This window comes from Toxotes jaculatrix, chromosome 1, assembly GCF_017976425.1.
Source record: "Toxotes jaculatrix isolate fToxJac2 chromosome 1, fToxJac2.pri, whole genome shotgun sequence".
Taxonomy (NCBI): domain Eukaryota; kingdom Metazoa; phylum Chordata; class Actinopteri; family Toxotidae; genus Toxotes; species Toxotes jaculatrix.
Window position 1 is genome coordinate 25,236,233 of NC_054394.1, and position 23,495 is coordinate 25,259,727.

A 23,495-nucleotide genomic window follows, 5' to 3' on the forward strand; every position below is an offset into this window, starting at 1 on the left:
GCACTATTTTTACTTACGCTTGAATCCAATATACTATTCATTCATTCCTCATAAGGCTGGCAACATTTGTCCAGCTCGTAAGCGCCTCTCCACCGCTTATAAAGCGGCGTAAGAGCGAATAAACCAAATCTAAATTGTTCACTTATTTATTTACGAGATAGTTTATCCTGCTGAAGCTGACAGAACTCTTTATTCTGTAAGTTCTGTTGTCGCATCATTAGACCATTCATTACATAGATTGATCCAAAGTTATGTGCTCACTGTCTGTTGGTATAAACAAGCACAGAAAAGAGTTTTGCGTAAATGTAGTCTTTTTTATTCTGCTGGATATGTGCTATATCATGTCTTTCACACGCCCTCTACTATTTTAAATAAGCATTAAATCAGTGCTTGTGCATGAAGTCAGAGCGCGACGTAGTAAGGATAGCGCGTCGTTAATGTTTATGTATTTTCCCTTTGGTTTCCAAAGTTAATAGTAGTGGAAGGGGTTGGTGTATTGGTGTATGAGGGAGGGGGGGCTGTGTGGTCGTGGCAGAGCTTTGAAGATCAGTCATCAGAGCGCAGGGGCCCGGGGACGGAGGCAGAATCAGAATGCTCTTATGTGGCGAGCGGAGCAGAAATCTGTGCGCAACTGGATAAAAGAGAAAAAGTGGGGTCCGAATGGAGCACAAAATAACAGGAATATTACATGCTGGGTGTTTTCTCTTAAATGGATTACCAGAGGAATATGACATTCAGTCGGATTGCCCAATTCATGAGTGAATTCGGATACGCAAGGTAGGTGTCCTCAGTGATTTTTAATTATCGATGTAGAGTATTTTTTAGAGTACACTCCCTGAGTTGTATTATTAAGATGGGTCTTGGGTTGAATAAAGGGAACATCACCACTGGTTTTTATTCTATCCGGATACTTTGCGAATAGAATCTATACAAGGGAATCAAGTACTTACATTTTTGTAAAATGTGAACATTTTTTTTAAATAGAGATGCAAACAGATAATGACTGACCGACAGTAAAATCAGAGCCTCGCCATTGTAGTCATTTAACACACCTTTCATGTGTCCTTTTTGCTACAGTTTTAGTTACAATCGCTCGTCTCTATTGTGTATTGTTCCGAGTGGTGTTAAATGGTTCAAATCGTGAATTAAAGTGTTTTCAGACATTTCGGCGTCACAAAAATCAACTTGGAATAAAGATAACCTGCACATGAATGGACGAACCATGCTGGCAAACACAGCATTCAACAATAAAAGACGGACAGGATGGGCAGTTTGACTTAAGGGTTGTTGACTACAAATTCTCTGATGCCTTCTCCGTTTAATGTATTCCCAGTTTCATTATGGTATTCTTATATTGTAGCCTATAATAAAATGAAGAAACGCTAGTAACCTTTTTGGAAGCAGAGCAGCTCGGAAGCCCAACCCTGTGCATGCATTAAGTGCTGTGGAGGCAGTTAAACGCAGCCCCATCACTGTTGTTACTCCACCGCTGTCCCCCGCGTCTTTGTTGTCTTTTGTATTAGTCCTACATGTGGACCAAAGAGGTCTGAAAAGATTTACCACGGATAAAACTTGAATGCCTTTACGCCCGAGTCCGAACAATGCAAGCATTAGAGTCCGGGCTGCTGCATGGATTGTGTGCGCAAAAGAGGAGCGGAAGATCTCCACGCAAAACTTAAAAATACCAGCAAATAAAGGAAAAGGAACAGACGATAGTAAAGAAAAAAGATAACGAGAATGTTTTCTTTGTTTAATAAGGATGGATATAAGTGTGGGTGTTACAGAGTAATTTTAGGATTTGTTCCATGGTATCTCACTATTTAAGAAAATTTGCCAGATAAAGTCAATGAGCAAAAAGAGATAAACCAAATAAGCTTATTTTAAAGTTGTCAACATAAACAGGCCTAGTGTGCTAATTTTTTAAGGCAAGGTAAAAGTGCACACTAAATTTTTAGTTTAGTCCAGATTTTATTGGTACTATTCTCTCAAACCAGTACAGTCCCTTTACAGAAAGAAGCATAGAGTAAATTTGTTTCAAAACATACACCAGATGTGTGCATTTCCCTGGAAATCTTGAGTGTCTGAGCTCTGTCACAGAGATAGGAGAACCCCAGCTTACTTACTGAAACTACAAACTTAATATTGGCACCACACATCAACCAGGTCAAACATCAGAACCAGCTGTGGGTTCGTTGACATCATAGCTGACTGGCGTGTCTCACTTCGCCTCAGTGGCCGTGGGGTCAGAACTCAGCGACCAGAACGACCACCGTTAACCTCCACTACAGCCAGCTGTAACCCCGGAACAACCGCCATTAAACCATACAGTGATCAGTGTTAACCCTTTACAGCCTTATGGTTCCCCTAAACTGCTGCATGGAAATCATGTTGTTCAATTCTCAGTTGGCTGAGTGATAAATGTTTGACCCTGTGTGTAGCATTTGGAGTCAAGATGTTTAAATAGTTTGCTGTGTTTCCCCAGAATCCCCTTTTAGGAGCCCCAGAACAGCTCTCCTGAACGTAGGTCCACTGACCGGGGGTGGGGCTCTATTGTGTTGACTTGCCCAAAGCCCCTTTTGTTTCTTGGTCACACCTGCAGCTCAGCCCCTTTGTGTTCTACTATAGCAGAACTACTGCTGAGAACAGCCTTTCTCCTGTTTCACTCCTCCTCTTGCCAAGGTAGAGAAGAAAGGGGGGAAAGCAGGGTTTAGGGTGGCACAGCCCTCTCCTGCCAAATCTCTGAAGCAACAAGTCCAACCAAGCCCCTCAGAAATGATCCTGTAGGGTAGTGGTTATTACTGAAGTGGGGAAAGGAGTAGTAATCATTTCTGGGCCTGTGTGGTGGCTCTGTGGTGCTCTAATCATCTGGCTGACTCACTGTCCTATGTGGCTGCATCTTGATTACTTTCTCAGAGCCACAGTTGAGAGTTGAGACAAACCATGTTATAGGACATATCCAGTTTTGGACGGACTGTCACGCATGCGTAAACATGCATTTAGACATACTTACCTTACACCAAGTGTGAAGAGTGAAATGCCTGAAACTGAACTCCTGCGCTATCTGATTTCCTGTGCTGTTAGGTTTACAGCTCAGTATGGTGCAAGATGACAAGTCAAGCAGCCTCAAGCAGCAGCGGTCATTGTTCTGCTGGGATTACATCCACCCATCACATTCACAGACAATTTACGAAACCTCACGCACCACTGTTGTTTGCCATCCTTTTATTGGCCCTAATTCGTCCCAATAGGACTTCCCCGCAAAAACACATCCATTCTGTGTTGCAGTGGAAGAGAAATTATGGCTGACACATGCCAGTGAAAGCACAGCTAAGAAGAAAATATGTGTTAATCTGTCATCTTAAGCTTGAAACACTAAATCTTCAGCTGTAACTACTAGAATTGGGCTACAGACCCCTACACCCACCATCAGTAGAAATAGTATTTCACCAGACCCCTCCCCCCTCTCCGTGTTTAACACCATGGGCTTGAGCCAACAACATCAGCAGGGAAAGTGCGTGGTTGTAGGACATTGAAAAGCCTGTAATAACAGAGGTAGAGTGAGGCAAGGCTGAATGGCACTGAGTTGCGTGACAAGACTAGCGTTTCTAGGCTTGTTGAGGCCTACATGTGAATGCACACACGTACAAGCACACACACACACACAGTTACAGACACACTGGAGGGCAGGAACTAGAGAGTGCAAAGGAATAGTCAATAGAAAACATGCTGGGCTCACTAGAGATTGAGAAGTAATTTTAGATCGCTGACCTCTGAATGTCTTCTGTTTCTGTTTTACATTAAAGTTTCTGAGGAAAGCCTTCGCCTCCGCAGTATGGCTATTACCATGCAAGGAATCATGGGAGATCGTAGCCGGGCTTCTGCCTCTAGTTGGAGTGTTTTTCTCCTGAATTGTTTAGTGAGGGAGAAGGCCGGGAAAAAAAGTGGTGTGAATGTGTGTGCTTATGAAGAGGCGATATAGAGCAGGACTCCAAAATCTGACAACCAAGGAAATGATTTACCTGTGAACATAGCCAAGTTTGGGCTAGAAGCACAGCCTGCAGCCTGTATGATAGCACTATAGAATTGAAATGCGGAGCTTGGTTTATTTACCTTTCATAGCTCCTCTTTTTTTCTTATTGTTGTGCGTTAGGTATCTATTCCTGTCCCAGGCTTCTCCTTGAAACTCAGCAATTTATTGCTTGGGTTTTAACACAGCACATTTCTTGGTGCGAGAGCGTCTGAACCAGGTAGTAAAAAAATAGCTGCGATGCTTTTAAGGAACACCACCGTCTCTCTTTGCAGAGCAGGATCATCACTTCTCGTTTAGATTAAGCTGCTGACAGTTGTTTTTCTATATAGATCTGCCTGTGTGCTTAGATCTGTAGATCGTTTGTGTCCAAAGATTCATTTGTATCTAGATTAGAGTATATTGACTGTTCCAGCATCATTGATGTTTTTAGTTATTGAAAGAGAAAGTGTTTTTTTGGCCCCCATACAATGCTGTACACTTTATATCAGCATTTAGGCAGAAAGGCTGTGTGGCCAGTTCATATATTATGTAATCCACATACACTGGCTGACATGCTGATGTATGCTGCTGCTATCAGGTAACAACCTCACAACGCCTGATGTTCTATGTGACAGCCACGTGTGTTATCATTCATTGATGTGACAACCTTGTGTATAATAATTCATTTAGTGTTTTAAACTAAGAGATACTTAAATACCTCAAAAGCCCAAGGTTTTTCAGAAATGTCCTGCCTATTACAAGATGAAAGTGATCAGATTTAGAGCTACAAATTTCTCACATGGCTACAGTGATATGATAAAGTCCATAGATTGCCTTTGCTGGCTGCTGATTTGCCATGCTTCCTGTGTGGATCAATCAAAGCACTAATGGCTTGGCAGACAGGGCTCACAGACAGCACTGGAGCAGGTGTGCTTTGGGGCTAATTGAAAAATGAGTCAATACTGTGTGTGTGTGTGTGTGTGTGTGTGTGTGTTCGTGCACGCACACGTGTGCCATTCTTTGCATTACACCATTTGAAAGAGTGATTATGTATGTGCAGCCGTGTGTATGTGTATGTGTTTGTGAATCCCAGTGTGCCCCCAGCTAATCTGTCCCTCTGCCTGTGTGACGTCTCCCGGTAAATTGTTTATATCCGTTCAGGCTTTGCCTGCATGAATAATTTGTTTGCCTTATAAATATTTGAACGTACACCGATCATTAATATGCACAGATACAGTCTGTCTCTAAAGCTGCCCCCCCCACACACTAACATACACACTAAACCCCTGCCACTCCCACAATAAATTATTACCAATGAATCAGATGCTGTACAAACTATTATCCACAAAAATTACTATGTCAAAACAACTGTGTGCGACTAGGTCCTCATAACACAAAGATGAGCGAATCACTGCAATAAAGCTCACCAGCCCCAAGGAGAGGCTGGAGCAATAACAGCCAACAGAGCGCTAAAAGAAGTCAGCTAAGGTCAGAGCAGAGGCTAGACTAGTGATGGTGATGAAGTTGCAATGTGCTGATTAGTGTTGAGCCTGACCCAGGACAAACCAATTGAAGCACAGATGTACAGAGACAGCAGGCCTGCCACGTTTCTAACAGAGTGGACTTCCGTTGCATCCAACACACACCGAGACACCCCACCGGTCATTTGGCTGACCTTCCCTTAGACAGCAGATGCAGGGAGAAGTAGAGGGGGAAACGCCAAGCACTGCCACTGAAAGCCCAGTCATCGATAAGCCAGAGAGGGCATTATGTGAGCATTATGTTTGTGTTTTACTAATTTGGCGTGTAGCGATGAGAAGAAAAACTTAACTGCAGAAATTGTACTTTTTTCTTTGTTCTGAGCTTAACAGAGGGGTTGGATTTGGCTCATAAGACTACAATTTGTCGGGGTTGGTGAAACATAAATATGTATGACATGTTAAGCAACAAAAGCATGCATTTTCTATGTGTTTACAGGTAACAACTCTGCTAGTGTGAAGTGTCGTCTGTGAGCAGCCATGGGCCAGAGAGCTGCGCTTCTGCTCAGTGAGCTGCTGCTGCTGCTGCTGCTGCTGACAGCCTCACGCACTCTCCTCGCAGTCAGCTTCCCCGAGGACATCATACCCCTTGATGTCGTTGACGCACACTGTGAGTACACGCACACAAATGCACTCAGCAGAGACGTAGAGGGTCGGGATTACAATTACTGTGACATCACTGAAAAAAAGTCAACAGCTATCCTTAATATGCACGTTTTCTCACACAAGCTTCTATGTTATCAGGCATAAAACACATAGAATAAAGACAAACACCGGCAGCCGCCTACTTATGGTCACGTCAGCAGTTCAGACACTAGCTTGCCATATCCATAGTAATAAAATCAATCTGCTCTATAGTCAGTTGCAGCTTTAAGTGGATTTCATTTTCATCTCTGTGATGTACTGGGAGAACAGAGAGATATGCTGACATAGGCAGCCATTATCTAACACACAAACAACACAATGACACACAGATATAATTATACAGAATGTTACAGTAGATGTTTCCACTGCTCCATTACTAATAATTGCAAGATGATTGGTATAAAGCACATACACAGCGTGTCTAATCAGTACCGTTTATGTTAAATGTAGCAAGAAGTGAATGTGACTTTTTCCGTGCAACAGTGTCTGCTTCTGCCTGGAGTTTCCCATTAATAGTATGTGTGTGATATCTTCACAGTTTCACGGAGGTACCCTGTGTTCAGAGGCAGGCCCTCTGGCAACGAGTCACAGCATCGCCTCGACTTTCAGCTGATGACCAAGATACAGGACACTCTGTTCATTGCTGGCAGGTAAACTGAACACACACACACACATATACACTACCTCTATCCCTCCCTCTCTCTCTTTCACACATCCCCCACACCAATATACTCAGTCACTCCTTGGCAGGTAAACAGTGGTGTATGTGGGGAGGGGTAAAAAGCTCTTAGTGTTATTGGATCTGTGGCTTCTAGGCCTGCATCTGATGTATATGGCCAGTATTGATTCAGGAAAAGCGTCTATCATCCTGGCCTGACGCTCTGTCAGGGATTTCTTGGCATCTTTACATGTCTTTTTGGTATTTATGGACACTGGGATTAATCTGACGGCCAGCACTAATATTGTAGCAAGAAATCACCTCGACATCTACAGTATAAAACTCCAAGCTCTAGGGCCCCTGCAATCACCACCACATGTATCACTGTTGTCAAGTGGATCCTCCTTTTGCTAGTTTGGGGTAGTCACATGTGTTTACAGAAAGTGGAGCAAAATATTCTTCTCTGTGGGTCGATAAAACAGGCAGTTGCATAAAAAACAAAATTCAGTGCATTAACTCTGCAAGGCAAAACTACTCAGGTTTTGAAAAGGAGAAGATTTAAACCAAAATTTGTGTTTCCCACTGGAAATAGGTAAATAAAGTCCTTTAATGACAGGTACAGCTCAGAAAATACTTTCATAATGCCAAATAAATATCAAACATTGGAAAACAGTGTAAATGAGCTGCTGATTATGCACCAGATCGCCTAGGAATGTAAAACAAAACAAGAAATAGTTAAACCACACAGAGGATGTGTTGAAAATCATCAGCTTTTTATTTTCAAAACAGAAAAATCAAATGTTTTATAAGTGTATTCCTGGTTGTGCTTTGTCAATGAGCTGTGTGTTTTGTTGTTATCTGTCCACAGAGATCAGGTGTACCTCGTCAGTCTGAGAGAATCCTACAGGAATGAGATCATTCCTTACCGGGTAAGATTCTCACTACAAGCTGCTCTCTCAATCTACAAACACTAAAAGGGCTCAGTAGAAAATACAGAGCCATTCATCACAAACTGGACAGGCTGTAAAATGAGAGTGAAAAAGGGAGAACTATGTGTGCGTGTGTATGCGTGAGCAAGAGTGTATGTGTGCAATTAATGTGTCGTGCATGTGTCTAATGCTCCATGTTGCTTTTTACAGAAGCTAACGTGGCGATCGGGCCAAGCTGACAGGCAGATGTGTGCCGTCAAGGGAAAACACAGAGTACGTTTTTAAAAAATCATCCACCTCAGACCTTCTATTTTATGTTCCACCACACGGACGGAGATTGTGAGCAAAGAAACTGGCTGCCTCTCAAAACGCTGTCCCATGCTGTGTGTCTGTTTTCAGGACGAGTGCCACAACTTTATCAAAGTGCTGGTTCCCAGAAACGATGATCTGGTATTCATCTGTGGCACCAATGGCTTCAACCCCATGTGCAGATACTACAGGGTCAGTATCCAGTGCCGCAGCCTGCTATGCCACTTTCACAAGGCAGCGTTTGCATGCTCAGATGTGCTCGGGGGCACACACACACGAAATCTAGTTTTTTGTTTTTCAATTAATTTAGGTAACACACCCTTTATTTCAGTTTCTTCTGGTGTTTCAGTGTGTGTTCATTTTCATGGTGTCCCTTGACAAACCATCTTTTAATGTGTGGGTGATTGTTGTGTTCCCTTCAGCTGGATAACCTAGAGTTAGATGGTGAAGAGATCAATGGGTTGGCACGGTGCCCATTTGACTCCAAGCAAACCAACGTTGCCCTTTTCGCTGGTAAGGGTCAAACACACACCCGCCCACACACATAGTCTTGCTGAAGAAGACGTAATGTGTTCCTGCTTATGCTCTCATTATCACCTCTGTATCTTTGCCACAGTAAAACTGTGCCTGCAGCAAAAACAACCCAGCCAATTAAGCTTTATAAAAAGAGAGAAACAACAAAGCATTGAAGAGCAGTGTACCCTAGTTTTTGGTGACTGTGCTCCTTGTTGTTTTGTTTTTAGAAGGGAAGCTGTATTCTGCCACTGTAGCTGACTTCCAGGCCAGTGATTCTGTCATCTATCGTAGTATGGGTGATGGATCAGCCTTGAGGACTATCAAATATGATTCCAAATGGCTGAAAGGTAAGCGAATATTTCTTCATCACTCTCAGTCTTTATTTCTGTCTCACCTTGCTTTCCTGGAAATACAAGTGTCTACCTGCCACCCATCTAAATTCCTGTGGTGCCTTTGCATGGTGTATGGATGTACATGACTGTCAGAGCTGTTTTTGGAGATATACAGAGCTCTCCCACCTTGCCAAGCTGGGGATATGGCCTGTTCTCTCCCTGGCAATCTAGGTCACCCCCAGTCATATACAGCCTTGTACAAATCCCTGAAATATTCAACGTGCACAGTGGTGGTGACGGTGCAGAAATACACTTCAACTCTCTTGCCTCTGTCTCTCCCTCAGAACCTCATTTCCTGCACGCAGCAGAGTATGGGAATTATGTGTACTTTTTCTACCGAGAGATTGCAGTGGAGCACAGCAATCTGGGCAAGGTAAGACAGTGCACCTGCCGTTTGTAATGAATTACATGTTCCATGCAGATACAGGATGCAGGTCTTTATTCAAAAAAAAAAAAAGGCTTACACCTCCCTCAGTGCATGCATTTCTGCCCTAGTAGTAATGAGGCCCATTCAGGCAATGACAGCACATCGCATTAGAATACACAAGAAATTTTAAGAGCCAGTGTTTGCTGGGAAGGTTTTGTTAATGTAAAACCATTACACTGTGAGCGGATTTGTCTCCCGGAGATTGCACACTGTGTGTCTGTCTCTCCCGAAGACACACACTCACTGAGGGCATTAGGATGTTCTGTGTTTGAGGCCAACTTCAGATTTGACCATGCCTCATCTCTGAGCTGGTCTGGCCGAAACTGCATGAAGCCAGCATCCTCCATCAGCCACCAGCTAATAAATATTTCAACCCTACTAATGCTGGGGTGACACCTGGCCTCTGATGGAGGTTTGCATTGGTAAATTATTTAAACTGTCTAAGCCAACTGCTTCACACACTTCACTTATACTCTGAGCCTTGGCGATATGTGCAGTTAAAACACTTATTCACACAGTGCTGCATTAGGCTAGTTAAGGCCATTGAGTGTGTTTTTTTAAATGTTTGCTCCAGTCAGGGGGAACACTTTCCACACACAAAGTTAAAGATGAGAGTGTGCATTTGTTAAGTTGCCTGTGCCGAGTTGCGACAGGATGGAGAGATGCATTATTCAGCATGTTGAAGTGTTTTTAGTGACGTTCATTCAACTGCCCTCCTCTTCTACCCGCCTCTGTCCTCTCTTAAACCTCTGCTTCTGGCAGGTTGTGTATTCTCGTGTGGCCCGGATCTGTAAGAATGACGTCGGAGGGTCACAGCGGGTTCTGGAGAAGCACTGGACATCTTTTGTGAAGGCGAGGCTGAACTGCTCTGTGCCAGGGGAGTCCTTCTTTTACTTTGATGTGCTTCAGTCCATTACTGACATCATCAACATCAACGGGGTTCCCTCTGTGGTGGGTGTGTTTACCACACAGATGAACAGGTGAGCCATGGCTGGGGTTAGTTTTTGAATTAACTGATGCAGAGGGCAGAAATAAGTTTAGAGGATAAACTTGGACATCATGTTGGTATATTTCTCCACAGTATCCCAGGGTCAGCAGTGTGTGCCTTCTCCATGGCTTACATAGAGAAAGTATTCTGGGGCCGCTTCAAAGAGCAGAAGACTCCTGACTCTGTGTGGACTCCATATCCAGAGGAAAAGTTGCCCAAACCTCGGTAAGGATTTAACATTTCTGTTCCTCAAAAAAAAAAAGAAATCCTCAAAATTTTTCTACTTCAAAACCCTCTAAAGTATACTGAGCCAAGAAGGAAAAGAACTCCAAATGAGAAAAGACCTTTAATCTATAAATTCGGATTTTCAAACATGGCTCGCTCTAGCTTTCTTTGAGCAGGTGGCATCTGACTCAGCAACTGTTTACCACCTGTCATTCTCCCCCTTTTTTTAAACCTTCTTTGTCCAGGTTAAACTCAATGAAATCAAATCTTTTTCACTAGTAAGGGACCAGGTTATTAGCTCTGACCCAGCACACACATTCACCATCTGCTGATGATTAAATAATTCATTTGACATAATTAGACGCGTTGCATATTTAACCTGTTTACAGTCAGCACATATATTTGTAGGCCTGCCCTGTGTCCAAAACACAAAGTCCACGAAGCACTTCATTACCCCAGTAAATCATTGATGGAGGATAACCATGCATATGTATATTTTATGTTTCCAGCTGAGGCCTTTTTGTGATCCTAATAAGCACCTGCTCCTCTCCCCCACCCTCTTGTTGCACTTTCCATCCATTTCAATGCACGTCATTATTACTCTCTGGTGTGTGATCGTATAGGGTGATCTTTGACCTTTTGCCCTCTGTCTGTGTGTATGTGCACCCTCCATCCTAGACCCGGGTGCTGTGCAGGTCATGGTCCAGCTGCGTCCTTTAAGAGCTCCATCGAGTTCCCGGATGATACCCTGCAGTTCATCAAGTCGCACCCTCTCATGGACACAGCTGTGCCTTCCATTGGGGATGAGCCTTGGTTCACCAAGACACGTGTGAGGTAAATGGAGAAGAGTTGAGTCTTGGAACTGATGTTTTTCCAAATGCCTTACTTTGAGGAATATACATATATTTTTCAACAAAGCCCCTTTTTTCATTTAACAAAATATTCCAAATTTCCCTCATTGTATCAGCATTTAATCACAAGCAGCTCTAGGAGAACTTTGCAGAAATAGAGCTGTACACGATGGCTGAAGAGTTAACCATACAGTGTACCTGCAGTATGCCCACTGTAGGTAAATAGTGAGGATGTTGATGCAAAATTAAATAAAGTAAAAAAAAAAAATCAAAGTTTGACCTTTAGTTACATAAAAGCCAAAGTAATTTATGTATTCAAAACCCCTATCTAGAATGGGATAACCCCTACTGTGTGTAACATATGCCTCTCTGCTGTGTGTGAAGATACAGGCTGACAGCGCTGGCTGTGGACAATGAAGCAGGGCCCAACAAGAACTACACAGTGGTGTTCATTGGGGCTGAGTCAGGTGTTGTCCTCAAGGTTTTGGCCAAGACCACCTCCATGTCCCTGAATGACAGCCTGCTACTGGAGGAGATAGACGTCTTCAACAGGGCCAAGTAGGGACAGACACACTTTTTACCCTCTCTGTCTGACTCTGTTCCCTTTTTCTCTTCCCTGTCTGCCTTCTGGCTGAGGAGTCAGCGACTCTAAAAGTGAAGCTTCCTGGCACAGATGACAGTGCCTGTTTGATTTTTGTGCATGGACAGTACATTGTTTTGTGCTTATTCATGGTTGTGAACTTGCACCCTGCCGTGTGTCAGAGGTTAAAATCCTGTTAAACTGTGCAAAAAAGCTTTATGTGACTTCTCCACCTAACAAGTGATTAAATCTGCTGAGACTGAAACAGTAGACGGACTTATCTGATAAACCTCTGATCATGTTTCTCTCTTCCTTTTCCAGGTGCCTGTCTAACCGTGAGGATGACAAGCGTGTCCTCTCGCTGCATGTGGACAAAGACACACATAGCCTGTATGTCGCCTTTTCAAGCTGTGTGATTCGTATTCCCCTGAGTCGCTGTGAAAGGCATTCTTCCTGCCACAAGTAAGTTACGTGCTAACACGCATGATGGGGGTTAAAATGTGCTTGGTGCCGTCGGTCATAAGCTTGTGACTTAATTGTTTTGTTTTTCAGTAAATGTCATAAAGGGAATGATAACAGCTTCACCTTATTCCTTGTGGTTAATGTTCAGTCAGTCACAAATTATTATACTGCACTTTCCAGAATGATTAAACCTGTTGTTCTAATGGTGTGTGTGTGTGTGTGTGTGTGTGTGTGTGTGTGTGTGTGTGTGTGTGTGTGTGTGTGTGTGTGTGTGTGTGTGTGTGTCTGTGTCTGTGTCTGTGTGTCTGTGTGGCCCCAGGTCCTGCATTGCATCAAGGGATCCTTATTGTGGCTGGAAACCACATGGAGCCTGTGAGAGGATACAGCCTGGTGTTTTGTAAGTTCAAGCCCCAGCTGCAAAATGAAGTGCAAATATTACAGATGAGAAAATGATATAACAAGATTTTTTTTGCAGTTTTTTAAAATTAATCTGTTTATCTGTCTCCTTTTCTCCCTCTTTTTAGGACTGGATATGAGCAGGATGTTGAATTTGGAAACACTGGCCACCTCGGAGACTGTCAGGGTACGAATTTCATCTCATACCATGCCATCTATCTTCAGATGCATACATACGCACACAGAGATGTACACACACACACACTAACACACACACTCACACAAATACACAACACAAATGAAACACAAACTCATCTCCACACACACCATGAGCCTGCACACTCACACCAGTAACCACTCAGTAACTTGCCCCTACATAAGTCTATGTGCAGTATTAACACACACATCTACATACAGTACATGGCCACCTGTAACTAATGCTGCTTGCGAGGCAGAAACATGGACATGTACAGTCAAGGGTCATGCTCAGCTGGTGCAAATGGCTGAGGTCTTAAGATAGCTCATGGCCAGAAAATGTGCCTTTACTGATTTTACTTTAAAAGGTCCACCCATTCATTTGTACCAACTAAACATGACCCACGCTGAACCTCAGTATTGATCAGAACCAGAGGGCCTCCAGTGTCTCCAGTGAGAAATGACACTGTTAGCGAGTGCTTTATATCTTTATTGTTAAACCCAGTAAACTGCACTCTTAGTGTCTCTTAGGGATTTTATTATTTTTTTTAGTTTTTACTTCTGAATTCCCTTATACTGATTTCTTGTCCTTTTAATTCTTTTAGCGTTTTTGGGCACTACTTCAGCGCCAGATTACAAATCATTTGGCGACCCTACCTCTGGTTAGTTTGATCTTTTACTCAAATGGTTTCTTTCCTTGAGTTCAGCATCTCCAACCCTGTCTTTCCACCACTGCCACCGTTCATCATTCCGTACCAAACACCTCCTGAATGCTAATGTCACCTGCTTCATTTTCATTGTCACAAATGACAGATCCACCAGGCAACATCGGTGCTCTGTTTCAGCACAGATTCACTTCCTCCTTTTCATTCATCACTTCCTCCTCCCTCTTGCATGCCCCACCACCACCCCTTGGCATCCTTACTGTACCAACTCCTCTTTGATCCTCAGTATCCTCTCTTTTTTCCCCATCCAAATTGTCTAAACAAAAAATCAAAAATGTATTTTCAATGGTCTTTGAATGTGAAAACACAACATTTGGTTAAAGGTTAACTATGAAAAGGTTTATTCATTATTTGTTTGGACACTAACCCTGAAAATTACACATTGCCAATGCCTACTAACTGGGATGATAACAGTGTGCTTTACCCACGTTTGCACAGTTTGTTAACAATTTGTTTGTCACTACAGACATGGAGTTTTCATCAGCGCCAGTCACTGTCCAGCCCAGTGGGCCCATACACCCCCCACTACTCATACCCACTCAGAGCCCCAGCTCTGGGCCTGGTCCAGAGCTCTACGGCTCAGGCTTTGTGCTGCAGGATGACCCAGCCACCTCCCATTCTTTAGACTCTATCCCAGGGGGCCAAGAGGGTAAGGCCCACAGGGAGGCAGCCAGCATGCTGCATTGAGCCTGATCTGATAGCTGCCCCAGCTCTCACAAAGCCACACAAATGTGAATCCACACATAGGCTTAAGATATAGTGGGGTCCAAAATACTTTTGGAGCCCCATTGTATACTAAGACACAAATGCTCACAATGGCAGCTATTTAGGATTTTTATTAGATAACATGGCAGATTTTAATTTAGTCTTTCTTTTTCCAGTTGACATTTTCATACATAATTTATGTTGCTTTACATATTTTCATGTTACCATTGTTTTCTTGTAATTTTCCTATGTTCTGTCTTTCTTTGCTTTAAATCATTTATTCCCAGCTTTCTAATCATTAAACCTTACACTCACTGTTTTCATTTAGTTTCTTTCAAATCTTTTGTTTGGATTTAGCTTCTATCTCTGCCAGTATAGATTTTTTTAACTCTAGATGTAGTAACAGTTTAGCCTGACTGGTAGATCATTGACTGGGCCTGCTCTGCCACATCACTATTGTGGCCGCACAGTAGATGACTAACTCTTTCGATGTCTGTGGTTACTAACAAACTTCCAGGAGAGCAGCAGTTATCTCAACAACTGGAAGGGAAACACTGTTTCTCTTTACTCTGACCAACTTCCTCCTGGTTGACCTCTTGTGCAAAAGGCTGATTTGGCTCTCTATCAGATAAGAGTGCAAACCTAACCCTTTGGTACCAACTAAACGCATGACGGAAAGCCTCTAGTGGAACGTGGATTAAGGCAACTTTAAGTCTTCCGTTCTGAACTAACGTAGCACTGCTTTTTATAGATGGTGAAATGGATGTGGGTACCTAACAGCTTCTGCCAATTTTCACCATATTTCTTCTTCATCTGGGTTTCGATGAATAGGAATGTGTTGATATTTATGGAATTTGGTTGTGGGTGAATGGCTGCCTTGTATGGGGGGAAGGTGTAAAAGCAGAGACTCATGCATGGTTGTGTTCACACACAAACATGCACATTTCTGCTGTTGAATGGTTAAGGACACTTCACTGAGCACTTGAACTCTTGTCATCAAGGGGCTAACCAATGCCTCAATGTTTTGCAGGTGTGTGGGATATCCAAGCAGGTGAGACCAACCAGATGGTCCACATGAACATCCTCATCACCTGCGTGTTTGCTGCTTTTCTCATGGGTGCGCTCCTGGCTGGCCTGATTGTTTTCTGCTATCGGGACTCATTCCTGCGTAAGCCAAGACATGTCCACAAGGATGCAGAGTCTGCACCATCCTGCTCTGACTCCACTGGAAGCTTTGTCAAGCTCAATGGCCTCTTTGACAGTCCTGTAAAGGTACAGCCATAAAGCTCCAATGCTACATGAAAGTCTTGTGAATGTCTCGTTTGTGAATAGAAGTGATTGTAAAACTGTGTCTAATCTTAATCTTGATTTTATTGTGACATTCTTAGGAGTACCAAACCAACATTGATTCTCCCAAATTGTACACCAATCTTCTGAGCAATGGCAAAGACCTGAATACACCCAGTGGTGACACCAAGACCATGATCCTGCGGGAAGGCTGTCAGCCCCCTGAGTTGGCTGCCCTGCCTACACCCGAGTCCACCCCCGTGCTTCAGCAGAAGGGCCTCCAGCCGATCAAAAACCAGTGGGAGAGGGCTCACGGCAAGGTCAGTGGGTCCCGTAAGGAGTCAAATTCATCAGCAACAGCCATGAGTCCTCAGTTCCTTCCTTCCTCTCCTGCTCCTCCCAGTGCCAACTCCCACCACCCTCACCTTGCCCTGGGACACTCTCACATACCTAGTGCAGTTGTATTACCCAATGCCACACATGACCACCCTAACCTTGACAATGAAGACGAGACACTGCCACATTCATCTGAAAAGAAGCCGAAGAACCCAGATTCTAGGGCAAGTAGGAAAGACCATAAGAGGTCCGTGGATGCCAGAAATACTCTAAATGACCTTTTAAAACACCTCAATGACTCTGTGGCCAACCCCAAGGCCATTCTTCAAGAGGGATCAGGGCCCCGCCCCAGGCAACACCTCACACTGGAGCCCATGGAGGAACTAACTGAAGTACCACCCAAGGTGCCCAGCCGGGAGGCTTCCCTGTACTCTCCCTCCTCCTCCCTGCCAAGGCACAGCCCCACCAAGAGGGTTGATGTCCCCATGCCCACCACTCCCACCACACCCACGGGCAGCCTGAGCATGGGGGGCACCCTGGAGAGACAAAGAGGGGGGGTACCAACTCCACCGGAGTGCCTCTCACAGGCAGTCTTTATCCACCTCACCAAATGGGGTAACAATGGGGGTGTCTGTGTCTCGCCAGCACAGTATGAACAGAGGTGGTTACATGCCCCCAACACCCCCCTCCAGACTTGACTCCCATGGTGGAGTGATGGGGGCAGGAATGCACTCAGCCCACCCATCCTCTGTATCCCGACAGAGCAGCTACAGTGGGCATGGCTCACTCCCTCGCACAGGGCTTAAACGGACCCCATCGCTAAAGCCAGATGTGCCCCCCAAACCCAATGGGTTTTCACCACAGACACCACAGATGCGAGTGGTCAATAAGTACAGTTATTAAAAAGAGCATGGACACTTCTTAGTGAGCTCTTGGCCTTGACTGTAGAGCTTTGAGCCCTGAGGGCTTGGGGGGGGGTCTATGGATGGGGTAGGGCCTAGTGTGTGTTGTGTATCAACTTGAGGTGTGTTTCCCCTTTAAATGATATGCACATTCACTCACACTAAAAAGGGAAAATCACACGTGGCCAAAGATACTCCTTGGGGCTTTTTCGCTCCCTATGTCTCCATCTCCCTCCCTTGTCACAGTAGCCACAAGATATGAACAATGGGCAGTGGTGAATCTGCAGTTCCCCATTGTATCTGGGCTTGGGTGTCACCTGTTCCCATATTAGGTACAAGGTTTAGGACACCAGCAGGGGCTGCTACGGTGTCTGTGCATGTGGTGCCAGGTCAAAAACAGTGGAATACTTGAAGAATGGGTTGCATTTGTCACTGCCCTTGAGCACTGTCTTCCCACTAATGTGAACTGACCAGAGAGGAGGGGTAGGCCATGCCTTTGTTAGTAAGATGGCTGGGGGCAGAGGAGAGTAAAATCAATAGTCACAACATGCGTTTCGTTTAAGATACATATGACTAGGAACAGCTGAATCAGGCAGTAAGCAAACAGAGAAAGAGTGCAAATGTATGTGTTTGTGCGTTGGTTGATTGGAACGCAGGCTGTTATCTCTTCTTTGGTCTTATTTGAACCCACCTGAAGCAAGCCTAAAACATGTTTTTGTGTCACTCTGAGATTAAGTTGGTCATGCTGAGTGAATACTGGGACAGGGACTATGTAACTCACTGGGAAATTACTTAGCACTACATTTGCTGCTATTGGTTTTAGACATTGGTGTTTGATACATTTTTTTTCTTCCAGATTGGGATAGCCTCTGGTATGGGTGTGCACATCTGCTTGTGTGTTTCAGCATGTGTGTTATATTGCAGACAGAGGCCAAGAAGTACAATTCTCAGCAACCAAACGCACTGTTAAAACTGATATATGGGGAAAAAACCGCTTCTCTCCAGGACTGAAACCTCCCCTAACCTCCACTGCCCCTTTGTAGGAATTTTACTGATGGTTCAAGAGACTTTCTTTCTTTATGTAGCAGTGGTATTAAGAAAAAAAACATACATTTCTCATCTCATTCAGTCAATGAATTTTGAACAAAATTATTTGCCTTTATAATGTTTTACTGTTTTATTTAAAGAATTTACCATTATGAAACTAAAGCAACACCAATGGTTTAGCCCATGTAAATGTATTCAACATTTCAGGGCATTTCTGCTGTATTAAACTTTTGTGTCCTCTAATAGGAGAGCACTAGAATTTTCCTCCTACATTAATCCTATTAAGGGTATATTAAACTGACTCTAGAACAATACATGGATGTAACACCTCTGTCATCTGTCGTGCCGTGTTCCCTGTGCAGCTTCCCTGCGAGTGGCCAGTGTACAATCAACACAACATTTACCAATTTGTCCAAATGAGTCATGCTGGGAATGACAAGATCCTGTATATACTTAAATACTATAAATAAGGATTATAAATATTTTTAGGCAAGTGAACCTGAATCTGTGCATTGTGTGCCTTATTCACAAAAAGAACAACTACAGTATATAATATTGGCAATGTCAATTGGTCCTCTGTATGTTATTGTCATATACTATATAAATAATTTTTACATAAGCAATTTGAAATTCAGCAGGATGTGTGTGTTGGAAAATCACTATCTAAGCTAAACAGACAAGTTGTGGAAACAAATTGACAAACACCCCACTTGTGAATGGTAGTCATACAAAAGGACAGTTAAAAAATCTTTTTTTGGAGTATGAATCAGTTTTTCTCTGGTGGTGTTGAAAAGAATGGTGTTAATCCACCACATAGAGGTGCCATGCAGTGAATGTATTTTCTTGACAGTGGGATGTAGGGTGGTTAGACCTTGCACTGTGGAGCAGTCGGCTCAATGCAGCACGTCCTGCCCACAGCCAATGTATTAACACAGTGTTCACATGAAAGCTGTCTGTTGGCATGGGCGGCGGTCACGCAGATTCTGTAAATCCCCGGGATTGCAGTGACAGGAATTGTTTCTATTGGCCAGTAGGGACGACTGAGGGATCACTTCTCTTAGCAATGGGTACATAATTTGTGTGACATCTGCAATCTTATTCGAGTGTCAGTTGCCTGTTTAGCCCAAAGCCACATTTTGTTTACAAGTGATGATTGTATGTAAAGACTTTATGCCTGTCATCTAACCAGTGTTTGGGCTCTCTTTTCTACTCGACACATGCACACTGGCATCACAAACATACACTCAACATACACTGCTCAACTGCCTTGTATATTGCAATATGAACTGGGTCTTTCTGTTGCAATCTAAATTGAAGCCTTTATATTTCAGTCTGAGCTCCGTGTATGTGCAGATGAACCGGATTTTGTCAAGTAATTTTGATTTAAATACTGTGCAACATGGCGATGCAAGGCCAGCTGTATATATGATCTCCAGAGTATTTGAGCGTGTAGATATGTTGTAAAGTTGTACTGTGAATGTGTAAATAATAATGATGGTCTTTGTTTCATGATATTTTTTGTTGATTTTTTTAACACAGCATGTATAGTTGAAATAAAACATTACTGCACAGAAACAGGTCTAGAAGGGTTTTCATATAAAAGAAATGGAGCCTAGTTGGGTTTCACAAGTGAACTCCTTATGTTATGTCATGTGTTTCTGGTGTGACAGAGCATGACGGAGAGCTGAGTCTGATCTTATTGCCTTGTGAATCCATCCTAAGACCCAGGAGATGTATTCAGTACTTACAGCATGACGGGGATATCAGTAAAATTGCACGTGTCCTGGCTGAACTCCGTGAGCTGACTATAAGACATTAAGAGTCTGCAGAATGATTAAGAGCTTCAGACTATTTTTAGAACTGGGTTGTTTTGAAGTTTGAGGCCAGCGCAGAGTCAACCACACAAGATAGCATGTGGGAAAGTTTCCAAAGTAGTATGTTCCTGTAGACACCAAACATCTGGACTAACTACTGCTCAGGGCATAAGATCTAAGCAACCAATGAGCTGTGGAGGAACGCACACACACCAGCGCTTGTATACAGAACATTTAGATGCATGAAGCATAAATTCCAGTGCATGATGTTATGCACAGATAGGACTGTGATAAGATTAGCTGTCGACAACAAAGAAGAAAAGACTGATGGTTGGATGCAGGATAATCACTTTTCATGTGTTTCTGGTTAAAAGAATGGAAAATAATTGAATTGCCCGGTTAGGAATGAACACTCACTCGACTCTCAAAGAAACAGCACATGTGCTTCACATGCTGTAGTACTGAACTTCTGATGGGCAGTCACGTAAAGGTCACACAAATACACAAACATGCAGAAAAATACAATGTGAAAACAGGATCTTGTGTTAAAACATGACAACAGGAATGCAGATGCATCTGTCCAAATTGTTTCAAATCACAAACACGGGATGTCACGGTGGCTTAGTGGTCTAAAAACACATCCCACATAACAGCAACATCTTTTGAATTTGTTTGAATTTGTTTTGAATCTGGTTGGAGACCCTTGTTGCATGTCACCCACCCCCCCCCCCCCCCCCCCCCCCCCTCTACCCCGCATTTCCTGTATGCCTCTTCACAGGCCAAAATATAATCTTAAAAAGCATCACAAACAGCTTTTGACCATCATGTATAATCACCATTTTGACCACTAACTTTCTGCAGAAGTTCAAGTCAAAGACCACAGAAACATTCAAAGTCAAATACAGAAACTGAAAGGAAAAGGGTTTGCATCTCATTGATGCGGGCTCGTAGAGTGCAACTCCCGCTTTTTTGCAGGGAGGTGATGCAGCCCCTTGGACGTTCGGCTGGGAGGCTTTGTAGCTCATCGTTGCCATCAGAATGTTGACACAAGTGCCCCTTCATTTGCTTTCTACAGAACCTCCTGAAAACTCACACCTCCTAGCAACCCAGCTCTTTCTGTCTCTCTCTCACACACACACACACACGCACACACACACAAGGGAAACATTCTCCCCTCTGGGTGTTCTAATGGGGGTTGGGGTGTGATTTGGTTGGGAATGGGGAACAACAAAGAAGCGCCTCTTGCTATTCTGATGTACATCCCATCCTCTCAATTTATCAGATGGTCTCTTTGAATTAGTGGAGGCAAATCAAACACAGCCAGTGATTCTGTAGCTGTTTCATTCATTTGTCCATCCGCCTGGCCACACTTAGTCTCATTACCAGCACCGACTGTTCCTGGACGAAAAGCATGTGTTTGTTGTCATACAGACATGTCTGTGTGCATCTGTGTGCTTATGTGAATTTATTCCACTTCTCAAGGGACTGAGGAAGCAAATGCTGTAAAAAAAAAAAACAAACATGTAGTTTAATTTAAGAGGAATACAGCAAGGACACTCATCTAGATTCAGGAAGATGTAAGTAAATTGCTTAAGTTGAACGTACAGATTAAAATGTGCTTTGAAACTGCAACAGAAAATATGGAAACACACACACACACACAAATCAGACATATACAAACACACCACATAGCACATACTAACCATACTAACACAGAGAGAGTGATCAAGTCCATTTCTCAGCTTTTTGGCTATCTCTGTAGCATCTCTAGAAATTTAAGGACGATAAGTAGACTGAAAATCATCCGTCTATACACATTCCTGCCCTCTTTCTTAAGAGCCCTGAGGTGAAACCAGCAATTACATTTACAAGCCTCAGTTATGGAAAGGTGCTTAGAGGGTTTCTTTGTGGGCTTTAGCAAGTGCATGTGCGCTCTCTCTGATGCATTAAAATCTGACAGTGTCCTGGCGATGCTTCATTGTAAAGTGCAATTGAATGACAGGGAAGAAGTCAAAATTTCTTAGAGCTGGATTGAAAAAAGTTTTGATGCTTTTGCAGAACAGCCTCCACAACCAGGAACAGTTATCAAAATCTAATCCATGTGCCAAGCACCCTTACATTGACAGCTGATTAACAGCACACATTCCTTTGAAAAGTGACTTAAAAGGCATGCAAGAAAAGCAAAGAAGAGATAGGGACTGTTGAAATATGGGGAATGGAAGTGCAGTCAGGAATGGATGCGTATTCCCACTGCGTTTATGAGTAGATACAGATATTTGAATGGTGGATAAATTATAAACAAAGCAGCTTAATGAGAGAAAAAAAAAAGCACAGCACATACAGGGACTTTTCCCAGTTCTCCCTCACCGAGTTTCAGCCAAGCTCTACAATCAACTGCACTGACACCACACAGAGAGACAGTGGGACAGATGGAAGGAGGGAGAGAAGTAGGCTACAGAGATTTTAATTCATTGGTATATTATATAATGACTTCTAAGATTTCCCTGCAGTGAATGGCTGCTGCTTTATCGTGAAGCATAATTATTAAGGAGGAATATGGAATAGGAGACATTCAAAAATAATTACTCTGAGTCTACAAAAGACAATGCATTATATTATGCAAAGACATCAAAAAATTACTAAAACAAAAATTAGAATGCAGATGTTACTACTTATCAGTTTAAATCCAATCACACACTGGAGAGATAAGAAACGCATTCAGATCAGTCTGCTAGAGCCTTTAAAATGGTCAGCAGTAATACATGACATTTTAGTAAACTATTTGGTAGAGATCTTTATCACCAAAGTAAGAAAAAGTTAGGCAACTATGTTGTGTGAAAACATCCATACAGAATACTACCATAACATTTTACAACAAAACCATCCTTTTAAAAGTTAGCCTGTACCAACTAACGCCCATGAATGACTTTGACACTCCATTGGTTAGTCCATGACTCAGTCACATGGAAAACAACCCAAAAAATTTTTTATTATTTTTTTTTAAATCATGTTCACTGCCCTATTTTGTCAGGTCAGCTAACAAGAGAGTCAACAGCAAAAAACAGAGCAAAGATTATTGTTAATGTATTGGGTTCCGATACCAAAATAATTGGAAATTTCCGATCCAAAAATATGAAATATGAAAATATGACAAAAAAAGTGATTTTTTGGAATGACCTCAAAATGTCATAAAATACATCATACGGCCGTATGTCGTGAAAATATGACAAAAAAAGTAATTTTTTGGTATGACCTCGAAATGTCATAAAACACGTCATAGTATACTAAGTCGTGAAAATATGACCAAAAAAGGGATTTTTTGAAATTACCTCAAAATGTCATAAAACACGTCATAGTATACTAAGTCGTGAAAATATGACCAAAAAAGTGATTTTTTGAAATGACCTCAAAATGTCATAAAACACGTCATAGTATACTAAGGTGTGAAAATATGAAAAAAAAGGGATTTTTTGGTATGACCTTAAAATGTCATAAAAAACGTTATACTATAGTATGGCGTTTTTTTCGGGCAAAAAAAGTCAAAAAATTTTTTGACCTC

The 23,495-nt window shown here is 42.8% G+C and overlaps 1 protein-coding gene across 1 annotated transcript; it reads left to right on the forward strand.

Annotated features, from left to right (window-relative positions):
- Positions 1–573: 573 nt before the first annotated feature.
- sema6dl (sema domain, transmembrane domain (TM), and cytoplasmic domain, (semaphorin) 6D, like) lies at positions 574–19,634 on the forward strand. The gene is given in 21 exon segments (XM_041034116.1): positions 574–777; positions 5,987–6,157; positions 6,731–6,842; positions 7,719–7,779; positions 7,990–8,052; positions 8,179–8,280; positions 8,511–8,601; positions 8,832–8,951; positions 9,281–9,369; positions 10,186–10,403; positions 10,505–10,636; positions 11,315–11,470; positions 11,872–12,045; positions 12,389–12,529; positions 12,849–12,926; positions 13,054–13,112; positions 13,726–13,782; positions 14,312–14,494; positions 15,581–15,822; positions 15,939–16,724; positions 16,726–19,634. Coding segments are annotated over 20 exon segments (3,345 nt in total). The 5' UTR covers positions 574–777; positions 5,987–6,027; the 3' UTR covers positions 17,077–19,634.
- The last annotated feature ends 3,861 nt before the right edge of the window (positions 19,635–23,495 follow it).